The sequence below is a fragment of the Stenella coeruleoalba genome (assembly GCF_951394435.1).
Source record: "Stenella coeruleoalba genome assembly, chromosome: 2".
NCBI lineage: Eukaryota > Metazoa > Chordata > Mammalia > Artiodactyla > Delphinidae > Stenella > Stenella coeruleoalba.
The window spans coordinates 63,245,139-63,258,283 of NC_137147.1; the positions used below are offsets into that span (position 1 = coordinate 63,245,139).

Here is a 13,145-nt window from a genome sequence, read left to right on the forward strand (position 1 = left end):
CTACTGAGCCTGTGCTCTAGAGCCCACGCTCTAGAGCCCTCAAGCCACAACTACTGAGCCCGCACACCACAACTACTGAAGCCCACGCACCTACAGCCCATGCTCCACAAGAGAGGCCACCACCATGAGAAGCCCTCACACCACAACGAAGAGTAGCCCCCACTCGCTACAACTAGAGAAAGCCTGCACACAGCAATGAAGACCCAACGCAGTCAAAAATAAATAAATGGGGCTTCCCTGGTGGCGCAGTGTTTGAGAGTCCACCTGCCAATGCAGGGGACACGGGTTCGTGCCCCGGTCCAGGAAGATCCCATATGCCACAGAGTGGCTGGGCCCGTGAGTCGTGGCCGCTGAGCCTGTGTGTCTGGAGCCTGTGCTCCACAACGGGAGAGGCCACAACAGTGAGAGGCCCGCGTACCACAAAAAAAAAAAGAAAAAAAAAAAGAAACGAAAATTTTTTAAAAATTATTTTTAAAAAACGAAATAGAGGTTACTAAATTTATTAATGTTCTTAAATTTGAGTTTGGAGGCTTCTGAAACCTTATGGAGAATTCCAGAGAAGTACTTGAGGTAAAGAATTCAATACTACTTTTGGGTTAATCATTGACTCTTGATCTGTTTAACCTGCCTTCTTCAGTGCTGATTGCTCCTACTTTTCCTCCCTCCCTCCCGGCCTGAAAACTCTGTTATAATGCAAAAAGAGATTTGAGGTGGTTGAACTTTGAAAGTTTCTTCATTTGTGGTGCTGGAAAAACTTTTCAGTGGACGGGTGATATAGATCTTGGGATCTATATTTGGATGACAAGATTAACTCATAATTTTAGTAGAAAACAAATGTAAACATAGTGGTTTGTTTGCTTACAAGTCAAGATCAAAGAATTTTGTGTATACAAATTTTCCCTCTTGGTTTGGTTTTAGTATCTGTGACAATAAAACGTCCTAAGTCTAGCAGTAGAGAAAACTTTTAAAAGGGTATGGAAGTGTAACTCAAAATGTAGCACTTTAGCATGGGTACTCTCACAAGCATAAGTGTAGTATGTGGTACTGGCCTGTGGTCACTTAATAACTAGGAATTGTAAAGAATGCTGGCTATATTGTGAATTATAAGAGTCTAAAAATGATTCATGAATAGGGTTGCTAACAAACACATGATAGAATGCTGTCATCACTTTTTTACCTTTATGAATTTGTTTATGCTGGCCTTTATTATGGCCTGGGCTAAAACCTTAACAATAATTTGGTAGAGCAACATAGGTGTAAAGTGAGGCATGGTGGTACCAGCACAAGGCCACCTTAGTACTCAAGCTCCAAGTACTCTATCCTATTGCCACAGCCCTTGGTACTATCTGAAATTATATATCTGTATTTATTTACTTATTTAATTTTTTTTTTTTTTGGCTGCGTTGGGTCTTCATTGCAGTGTGCATGCTTTTCTCTAGTTGTGGAGAGCAGGAGCTACTCTCCATTGCGGCACGTCGGCCTCTCATTGCAGTGGCTTCTCTTGTTGCGGAGCACGGGCTCTAGGCATGTGGGCATCAGTAGTTGTGGCTCACAGACTCTAGAGCGCAGGCTCAGTAGTTGTGGCTTGCGGGCTCTAGAGCGCAGGCTCAGTAGTTGAGGTGCACTGGCTTAGTTGCTCCGTGGCATGTGGGATCTTCCTAGACCAGGGCTCAAACCCATGTCACCTGCATCGGCAGGCGAGTCTTAACCACTGCACCACCAGGGAAGTCCCTATATCTGTATTTAAAAAATTTGTTTATATATCCATTATCTATCTCCCCCTACTAAGCTCTCTGGGAGTAAGACTTGAATTTTTCACCATTGTATCCTCACTATTTTAGAATTGTGCCTGACCATTAAGATGTAAAATTAATATTTGTTAAAATAATAAGTGAAAGATTATTAAGTGTTTAGTTCACCTTTATAAATAGCTTTCATAAATCCTAGGATTTCATAATTTTTTTCCCACCAAGGTAGATTTATTTTTTTCCTTACAGTTTTTTTAATATATTTGTTGTTTTTGTTTATTTGTTTGTTTATGGTTGCTCCAGGTCTTAGTTGTGGCACATGGGATCTTTTTAGTTGTGGCATGTGGACTCTTAGTTGCGGCATGCGAACTCTCTAGTTGTGGCATGCATGCGGGATCTAGTTCCCTGACTGGGGTCGAACCCGGGCCCCCTGCATTGGGAGCACGGAGTCTTAACCTCTAGACCACCAGGGAAGTCCCTCTTCCTTACAAATTAGTATGTGCTTAATAGAGATGATGATGATGATGCATTTTAGTAACGCTTTTAATATCAGCAAATGGTTGTTTTGGAGAAAGCCTAGAAAGATGGACTGGAAAGTGTTTTGCAAATATTTTTTAATTAATTAATAACAAGTATGTTAACAGGTTGTAGAAGATCATAGGCCCACAATTAAAAGGTTTTTCTCAACCTTGTCTCTAATGCTGTTTCTCAGATCTTTACTCTGTTCAGTGGTGCTGGAAAAGAAATCTGTCTGTGCTGTTCTACTATCTGAGCTTCAGAGGGTCATGGGACTGATGAGCTGTTGAAATAGAGTGAAAGTGTCTTGAAGTCTGAAAAGGCTGTGGGACATTTGGAAGGCCTAGAAAATCTTGTTCCAGCATTTAGTCTTAAGAGAAATGGTCACTGCTATAAGGAACGATTGCCTGTAGTATTGCTTTCCTTATGTAGCTCTGCCCCTTCTGTTTCCAGTACCTATAGCTTTAGTCTGCTTAGCAGTAGATTGAATATCTTACCTATTCAACACCCTAATCTTCATTCGTTTCTTCCTGCCACATCAGTGACCACACCCAGGACCTTGTCTCACCTCTGAGTTCTTTTTTCTTTCCTTTTTTTTAAATAAATTTATTTGTTTATTTTGGGCTGAATTGGGTCTTCCTTGCTGCACGCAAGCTTTCTCTAGTTGCGGCGAGCTGGGGCTACTCTTCGTTGCAGTGCGTGGGCTTCTCATTGTGGTGGCTTCTCTTGTTGTGGAGCACGGGCTCTAGGCACATGGGCTTAGCAGTTGTGGCTCGCAGCCTCTAGAGCACAGGCTCAGGAGTTGTGGCACTCGGGCTTATTTGCTCCGCGGCATGTGGGATCTTCCCAGACCAGGGCTCGAACCCATGTCCCCTGCATTGGCAGGTGGATTCTTAACCACTGCGCCACCAGGGAAGCCCCACCTCTGAGTTCTTAAACTCTAATATTATAGACTCCAAACATAGCCTTCTGTACTCGCAGCTCCCTTTTTCCCTGTTCCCCTTATAGTAGTTCTTTGACTCACTGCTGCATCTAGACCCTTGACCTCTCCTGCACTTTGACCCTGTCATTAGCCCTTTCGTCTTTCTCATCTCACCTAGAGTGCCTGCTCTGTTCCTTATAACAAGGTTATGACTTTAGACAGGTCTCTCCCATTTTCCATTAAAGCTGATTTCAGTAATTCTTCTTGATCAGATAGTGGCCTTGCTCACAGAGTGGGGGACACCAGTCAGAAATCAAATCCCTGAGCCGCCTGCATCCCCGCAGCCTTCAACCACCTTGGTGGCCACACTCATTGAATAGCTTCTTTTCTTTTTTACTTTCTCCTTTCCAATCTCGATTCCTTTTTTTCCTTTGCTTGCCTGACTGCCCTGACTAGAACCTCCAGTACAGTATTAAATGGAAGTGACAAGAGCAGACATCCTTGATTTGTCCCTGATCTTAAGGAGAAAGCATTCACTGTTTCACTGTCAGGTATGATGTTAACGGTAGGTTTTTTCATAGAGGCCATTCGTCAGCTTAAAGAAGTTCTTTTCTATTCCTACTTTTTTGAGTGGTTTTATAATGAAAAAGTACATCTGTTGAGGTGATCATGCAGTTTTTGTCCTTTATTCTATTAATGTGGTGAAATACATCATGCTTTTCCATGTTGACTAAGATATCTTTCTAGCTATGCTGGCTCCCATGTACTTGGGGATCTATGGGAATGTCTCTTGATGTGTTTTCATCTTAACTCTAAAGCTACTTCCCAGTCTCTTTCATGGGCTTTATCCTCCATATATCCATTCATTTAAATCTGATTCTTCCACGGTTCCTCACTGAGTTCTCTAGAAGTCTAAAAGTTCCTCTAGACTTCTAATTCTGTAAATTCTAAGTCATATCATCTACTCCTGTGGCTCCATCTACTCTAATATGCTCTTAAGTTAGAAATCGATGGAACTCCCTGGAGGTCCAGTGGTTAGGACTCTACGCTTCCACTGCAGGGGGCACGGGTTCAATCCCTGGTTGGGGAACTAAGATCCCACAAGCTGTGTGGCACAGCGAAAGGGAGGGAGGGAGGGAGGAAGGAATCTGTATGACCCCTGAGTCCCCTTGGCATTTTACCCTCAGCTGCACTCTTCTTTACATTCATGCCTCCTTTTGTATTCTCTATATATCTCAAAGAAGGTGTCACTACCTCCCAAGTCCCTTACACTGTGAAAATTACTCAGGATTCCTACTGCCTATTCAGTAGTAACCAAGTTCTCTCTGTTTTATTTTACTATATTAGGAATGTGTCTGCATCCTTCCATCACTAGACCTAAAGATTAGTCCTGACTTGCATAATCTTTGCCTGGGTTTTCGAAGCAGTCCCTGACTGGTCATTCAACCTCCAGTCTTATCTTTCTCAACCCCTCAGTCTGTATTAAGTTCCTTGGGTGCTCCCCTAGTGCCCCATGGATATCTTTAACACTATACTCCTCACACTATATGTAATTATATGTTTACTTCTCTTCTGTCCTCCTCTGCACCATAAGTTACTTTAAGAATAGGGACCACCTCACCTCTTAATCGTCTTAATATTCCTAACACCCAGCAACAGTGCATGGTTATAGTATACATGCATTATGGTTTGTTAAATGAGTGAATTAGTGAAATAATTAATATCAAAAATTCAGTTAAAAAAAAAAAAGAAAACCTAGAGTGCTTTGGGAGGCCTAAGATAGAGCAGTGAATTCTAACTGGGAATTTGAAAGGGTTACATGAAGAGATGCCTTTTAATTTGAATGTTAAAGTCTGAATAGAATTTTTGGTGGGGGAATTCCCTGGTGGTCCAGTGATTCGGACTCTGAGCTTCCAATGCCAGGGGCCCAGGTTCGATCCTGGTCAGGGAACTAAGACCCCGCAAGCTGTTCAGCATGGCCAAAAATTTTTTTGAAAAAAGAATTTTTGGTGAAAGAGGTATCATTTCAGATGCAGAGGAACCTAAAAGCTCAGAGCTTCTTTTGAGAACAGTTTGGAACATAAAGCTCTCTAGGGGTAGAGTGGTAGGTGGAAAGGTAAGTTGAACCAGATTTTTCAAAGTATTGAGTACCGTGCTAAGGAGATTGGCCTTCATTCTCTGAACATTATGAAACTTTGTAAACTTACTAAGTTTCCAAAGTGTGATGTTGGAAAGTTATCACAAGCAGCAGAATGGATTGGGTGGAAGAGATGAGGGATAACTAGTAGTCCAATGTAGTAGTCTAGGCAAGAGATAATGAGGACTTCTACAGGACAGTGGGAGTGGAAAGGGACACATTTCAGAAATTTGCTGGTAGAATTTGAGCTGTGAAAGAAAGAAAGAAATTGTAGATTACTTCAAGATTTTTTTTTTAATTTTTATTTATTTATTTTTATTTTTGGCTGTGTTGGGTCTTCGTTTCTGTGCGAGGGCTTTCTCTAGTTGCGGCGAGCGGGGGCCACTCTTCATTGCGGTGTGCGGGCCTTTCACTGTCGCGGCCTCTCTTGTTGCGGGGCACAGGCTCCAGACACGCAGGCTCAGTAGTTGTGGCTCACGGGCCTAGTTGCTCTGCGGCATGTGGGATCTTCCCAGACCAGGGTTCGAACCCGTGTCCCCTGCATTGGCAGGTAGATTCTCAACCACTGCGCCACCAGGGAAGCCTTACTTCAAGATTTTTAATGAAAGGTACGGGGCTTTAGGGAACATACGAGAATCTGAGAGACTGGTTGGATGGGGCGGGGGGCGATGCATGAATAGGGAACCAGGAAGAGGGAAAACTTGGAGATTAGACTATAATGAGTACTCTTTTAAGATTTTTCTAGGGCTTCCCTGGTGGCTCAGTGGTTGAGAATCCACCTGCCGGTGCAGGGGACACAGGTTCGTGCCCCGGTCTGGGAAGATCCCACATGCCGCGGAGCGGCTAGGCCCATGAGCCATGGCCGCTGAGCCTGCGTGTCCGGAGCCTGTGCTCCGCAATGGGAGAGGCCACAACAGTGAGAGGCCTGCGTACCGCAGAAAAAAAAAAGATTTTTCTAATGTGGGGTTAGCAGAATCTCTGTGTAAGGATATGATGTAGGCAATTGGAATTAGGATCTAAGGTTCAGGAAAGAGCTTAGGGGTAGTGAGAGAGATTTGTGAGTCACTTACGTAAAGGTGGGCATTGAAGCCATGGCAGTAGATTAAGGAAATTAGATGGGATGTTCCTTCATGGGGTCCCTGGTGCAGCAAGTAGTAAAGTCAAAGAGCTAGCTGCTTCTCACCTTTGCCTTTAGATATACCATTCATGCCAGGCAGAGTCATCTTTTGTGTCCTTTGTATCATGAGTTGCTGACCCCAAAAAGAGGTGAGGAGATGATATTTGGATGGGTTTGGAGTGAAGAATTTTCAAAACGTATTTTCAGAGCTTTTACAGAATCATATGATGGTATATTGTACTCCAGTAAATTGTGCATGTTCAAAGGAACTCCTTCCTGAGTTAATATTTAGTTGACTTTGTATGATATAGTAGTGTTTGACAAAGTATGATGAGAGGGTTACTTACAACAAAATTATCAAATATACTTATAAAATTTGGGAAAGCTAGGCCTTATTGTAGATCAGCTGAACCTGAATCTTTGGGAGTGAGGCCAGATTCCTCTTCAATGTCCCCAAATTTGAAAATCACTGATATACGTGATGAAATTGCCACTTTATTAAGTTTAAAAACGGGGTCCTTTTGAGATTGCCATTTTGATATCAGAGAATAAAGGAGGCATTAACTTCTCATTTGTAATCTTAAAAGAAATGCTAACTTAAATTAACCTTTCTTTCAGTTGAGTGTGCGAGGGAAAAATAAAAAAGAGAAACTTGAAGATTTCTTTAAAAACATGGTTAAATCAGCAGATGGAGTAATTGTTTCTGGAGTAAAGGTAAGACTATTTAATTAACAGAGGTGTTGGTTTGAGAATTTACTTCTTCTAAGAGGGAGATAGATTGAGATTTCAGATGTGCGGACGATTATATTAGAGTAAAAGAGAAGTTTGGATAATAGACTTCTTAGGCCTGGGAAACTGGGCCCCTCGCCCTGGGTTCCTCACGAGCTCCCTTCTCTAAGGGGTAGTAGGTCTGCAGGTCCAAGTGGATTTGCCCACCCAGAGCCCATGCCCCTTTCCTCCAAACCAGACCATCCTCCAGGTATCTAGAATCCCATATTTCCTTGCCCAAATCCCAAGCCTTCTTTCAGGTCCTGCACGGGCTTTTTCCTTGAGTTCATCTGCCAGTGGGTAGACTGGGCTGCTGGTGGCTGTCCTCCACAGGTGGTCAAGGAGTAGAGGGAAGGCACAGGGCAGAAGGTCAGTGTGCAGGGTGGAATGAACGTCCAGCCACGTGCACGTGAGATCCCTCTGGGTGCCTTACAGAGTCACAGGGTGGGGCACAGAGGGTCTGCCTCCATTTGTACACTTATCCAGTTGGCCTTACAAATGTTAGGGGCAGACCTGGGTTCAGATTTGGAGTTAGAAGAGCTCAGTTGAGCTTTTGGTTTCGTCTCATAGTAGCTACAGGACCTTGGAAAAAGTCACTTTCTTTCTCTGAACCTCAGTTTTCCCATTTTCAAAATTTGGTCAGTAATGCCACCTAGCTCACAGGATTGTTAGAAAGATTGAATGAGATGATATGTGTGAAATATACTTACAAAGTTAATTATTTACCAAGGTAACACCTAAATTTTTCTTAATGATTTCTGAAAATGGTACAAAAATGGATTTTTCTGAAAACTCTAACCATTAAAATATAAGAGAAAAATGTTTATATTACATTATTAAGTAAGTACTAATAAGAGATAAATAATGCTTTGTCATCATTGCCTGTTTTTATAAATACATCTATAGTAAAACTTGGGTGTAAAGTACTATTTGATTTATACTTTAATTTTGCAGAGACAGGTCATTTGATATTAAATTATTTGATATTAATTATAATTAATGTTGAACTTTTTTCTTTTTTTTTTTCTTATTTATTTAGGCTGTGCTGGGTCTTAGTTGCAGCACACAGGATCTTCACTGTGGCATGTGGGATCTTTAGTTACAGCATGCAGACTTCTTAGTTGCAGCATGCATGCGGGATCTAGATCCCTGACCAGGGATCAAACCCCGGCCCCAAGTCTTACCCACTGTACCACCGGGGAAGTCCCTGAATTGTTTTCTTTTTTTTTTTTTTTTTTTTTTTTTTTTGTGGTACGCGGGCCTCTCACTGCTGTGGCCTCTCCCGCTGCGGAGCACAGGCTCCAGACGCGCAGGCTCAGCGGCCATGGCTCACGGGCCCAGCCGCTCCGCGGCATGTGGGATCTTCCCGAACCGGGGCACGAACTCATGTCCCCTGCATCGGCAGGCGGACTCTCAACCACTGCGCCACCAGGGAAGCCCACTGAATTGTTTTTTAACATTAAGTATAAACCACTATATTGATTATGATTTTGATAATTTTATTGAAGTAATAGCTGACATTTTTTGAACATTTACAGTGTGGTGTTTGGTATCCCACATTTCATTAATCTTCACTACAGCTCTGCAAGTTAGTTTAGCTCCATTTTTACATTTAAGAAAACTGGTACACATGAATTAGCAGATTTTAAATGACATTTTATCAGTACTAACTTCTTCTGTGTACTGTTGATGTCGGTCTCAAATTACATCATTTCAGCTGGTGCTTTTTCAATAAACAATTGCTGTTTTAGAAGGGAGGAAAGTACTGTTAATAGTTTTTACTTTTAAAGTATTTCTAGTTTTGTTCCAGAAAAGATTGAAAACAGTGTTTAATATGAAAATTGCTCCCAGATAGCTAGTTTGGCCAGGTTCCCTAAAGCAGTCAAAGAGGGCCCTAATGACTAAGGGATTCAGGAACAGCATTCAGGAACGGCCCATAGAATGCATAACAGACCAAGAGAAACAGATTTTCACTTGTCTGCCAGGCTTCTTTCCCTTTTTTCTCAAAAGCAAATGATCACTCCCACTGGCAGAAGTATATCTGTTGGAGAACAGGATTGTAGAGGCGGAGCACAAGTAGGAACACATTTGAGTACAACACGTGAGTCTCAACCGTAATGGGGAGCTCTAAGCCTTCAGCTGCAAAACTGTAGAAGATTTCTTACTTGATAGATAGAAACACATGTTTTTAAAGTCTGAACTTGTTGATGAAATCAATATATAATGTCTGATTATTAGAGGATAGCTCTGCTGTTTTACTGATGATCTTTTATGATTTTAAGGATAACAAAGTGATTTATGTGTTGGACTAAAGCAAGTAAGTGAAAAAAACTCATATTTTCTTTTGATCCCATAGGATGTAGATGATTTCTTTGAGCATGAACGAACATTCCTTTTAGAATATCATAACCGAGTTAAGGATGCATCTGCTAAATCTGATAGAATGACAAGATCCCACAAAAGTAAGGTTTTTCTCTGTGGCTAAAGTTTATATTGTTTAATGGAATATTTATAAAGTTATTATGTTATTTACAGTTTGTAAAAGTCTTGATATAGGGCAGTGGTTCTCAAACTGTGGTCTCTGAAGCTTTGATCCTAAGGCCCTTTTAAGCAAGTCTGTGAGGTCAAAACTACTTTCATAATAAAACTATGATGCTTTTTGTCTTTTTCACCATGTTGACATTTACACCGATGTTGCAAACGCTGTGGTGGATAAACTGCTGGTGCTTTAGCACAAATCACGGCAGTGGCACCAAACTAATAGTCTTTGTATTCTTTCCCACAGCGCATTTGCAATTTAAAATTTCGTTTAAGAATGTCCTTGATGGTATAGCACAGGGGAACTATTATATTCAGTATTCTGTAATAACCTACAGGGGAAAAGAATCTGAAAAAGAATGGATACATGTATATGTGTAACTAATCACTTTGCTGTATACTTGCAACTAACACAATATTGTAAATCAACTATACTCCAGTATAAAATAAAAATTAAATTTAAATTAAAAAAAAAAGAATGTCCTTGATGAAGCAGTGAAACTTATTACTTGTGGAAAGTCTCCTCCCTTGAGTATACTTTTTTTAATATTCTGAGTGATGAAATGGGAGGTATGCATAAAGCACTTTGCATATGGATGTATGATGGTTCTCTCTAGAAAAGCATTTTAGTGAATGAGTTGCAACTGAACTAGCTGCTTTTTTTCATAAAATACCATTTTTACTATAAAGAACAACTGACAAACTGTGATTATTGAAACTTGAGTATTTGGTAGACATTTTATTAAAAATTAATTAAATGGGCCTGACACTTCATGGAAAGCAGCTGACAGTGTTTGTTGACAATGATAAAGGTCAGGCTTTCCAGCAATAATTAGAATTTTGGAAAACTTGTATCAGTCACCATGAGCTTGCTTTTCAGTAATTAAAGACTTAATGTGAGGAGATTGATGATAATATTAGTGTGATATTTTTGATATTATATACTGAAGTGTGTCAACATTTGGAAGATCTGTGTGATTCATTGAACTAGTATTTCCTTAATGATCAAAATTATGTATGTAAAAGATCTATTTAAAGTACAAGATAGATTAAAATGGGCTTTTTTTAACAGCTTTATATTGAGATATAATTGATATCAATAAGCTGCAATGTTCAAAGTGTACAGTTGGATAAGTTTTGACATATGTATGATATCATCACCACAGTCAACATAATGAACATATCCATGACCACCAAAAGTTTCCTTGTGGCCCTTTGTAATCGCTCCCTCCTGCGCCTGTCCCCAGACCACCGCTGATCTGCTTTCTGTCTGTAGATTAGCTTGCATTTTCTAGAGTTGTATATAAATGGAATCATACAGTATGTACTCTTTATGGTCTGGCTTTGAAATTCAACAAAATTATTTTGAGATTCATCCATGTTGTATGTATCAATAGTTCATTCTTTTTATTGCTGAGTAGTATTCCATTGTATGGCTATACCACAGTTGTTTATCCATTCAGCTGTTGGTGGACATTTGGGTTGTTGCTGGCTTTTGGCCATTTGAAATAAAGCTGACATAAACCATCTGTACGTAAGTCTTTGTATGGACATATGCTTTCATTTCTCTTGGGTAATACCTAGAAGTAGAATGGCTGGGTCAAGTGTAAGTGTATAATTAATTTTTTTTTTAAACTTTTTTCCAAAATGATTGTATCACTTTACATTCCTACCAGCTGTGAACGAAAGTTCCAGTTGCTTCACACCCTTGCCAATAAAGATAATCAGTCTTTTAAATTTTATCCATTCTGCTAGGCCAGTGTGGTTTTAATTTGCATTTTCCAATGATTGATGATATTGAACATCTTTTCTTGTATAAGTCCTCCAACTTTATTCTTCTTTATCAAAGTCATTTTGGCCCCTCTGGTTTCTTTACATTTTCATATGGATTTTAGAATCAGTTTGTCACTTTCTACAAAAATGCCTGCTGGGATTTTGATTGGGATTGTATAGAATCTGTAGATTAATTTGGGGAGGATTGACATCTTAACACTATTGGTTCTTCTGATACATGAACATGGTATATATCTCCATTTAATTAGGTCTTCTCTCAGCAATGTTTTATAGTTTCCTTTGTACAGATCTTATACATCTTTAGTTAGATCCCTAATTATTTTTTGATGCTATTGTAAATGTTGTGTTTTTTACATTTCAGTCTCCAGTTGTTCTTTACCAATATATAGAGATACATTGTATTTTCAGTGTTGAGCTAATAGCTTGCAACCTTACTAGATCAACTCAATTTTTAGCTTTATTAACTATTTTGTAGATTCCTTAGGATTTTCTACATAGACGATCATCTGCTAATAAAAACAGTTACACTTCTTCCTTTCCAATTTGAATGCTGTTTATTTCTTTTCCTTGCCCCATTATACTATAGCTATACCCTCCAGTACAGTGTTGATGGAAGTGGTGAAGGCAAGCAACTTGGCCTTGTTTCTTATGGGGAAAGCATCAGTCTTAAGCCGTTAATTATGATAATAGGTGTAGATTTTTCCTAGATGCCTTTCAAGTCAGGAATGAATGTTGGATTTTGTCAAATGCTCTTTTTGCAACAATTGAGATAACCATATGGTTTTTCTTTTTCAGTCTATTAATATGGTTAATGATGTTGATTGATTTTCAGATATTAAACCAACCTTATATTCTTGGGGTAAATATCACTTATATCATTAGATTTAATGTAATAGAGTACACAAAGTTCATTGATAGGATTTTAGATTCCCCACAGGAACTAACCCTTAAACTTAAACTGCTTGTTGAGTAGAGTATCCACAATTTTCTGAAAATATTAGTAAAATGCCTCCTCCTTTTCCAACGACACATCTGTTTGAGGCTAGATTTTCTCCTGATACTTGAACAAAAACAACATATCACAGTAGAGTGAATGCAGAGCAGATAAGAGAATGGAGCTATTCTATTAATCCAGACGCAAAAGAGATTGGCAAAACTCTAACAGTGTCACTGTGCTCACTAATTTTAAAATATATAAATAGTTATTTTCATTTAAAATGTTATGTTAACTTATAATGGTTTATGGGACTTCCCTAGCAGTCCAGTGGTTAGGACTCCATGCTTCCAATGCAGGGGGCACAGGTTCTATCCCTGGTCGGCGAACTAAGATCCCACATGCCCCATGGCCAAAAAAGAAAACCAAAACATATTAATGGTTTTAATACTGTTATTTTAAAATAGTAAATATTTAAAATTTTTGTTTTACTTTTTTAAAAATACAGTACATATTGATAGATGTAACCCGCATAAACAAAAGCTCTTTAGGGTCCTCAGTAATTTCTAAGAGTGTAAAGGAGTCCTAAAACCAAAAAGTTTCAGAGCCTCTGATATACAGACAGGTCAGTAGGTACCTAGAAGTACGAACCTCCGTTTTGGGGTATTGTT

At 39.7% G+C, this 13,145-nt stretch overlaps 1 protein-coding gene across 2 annotated transcripts in view; it reads left to right on the top strand.

Moving 5' to 3' along the window:
- SNX6 (sorting nexin 6) overlaps nucleotides 1-13,145 on the top strand; it is a 54,734-nt gene that overhangs the window by 16,586 nt on the left and 25,003 nt on the right. For both annotated transcript variants that reach the window (XM_079914287.1, XM_079914288.1), the window contains exons 7-8: nucleotides 7,059-7,154; nucleotides 9,565-9,670. In XM_079914287.1, the coding sequence (XP_079770413.1) occupies nucleotides 7,059-7,154; nucleotides 9,565-9,670 (202 nt within the window). The remainder of the gene's footprint in view (nucleotides 1-7,058; nucleotides 7,155-9,564; nucleotides 9,671-13,145) is intronic.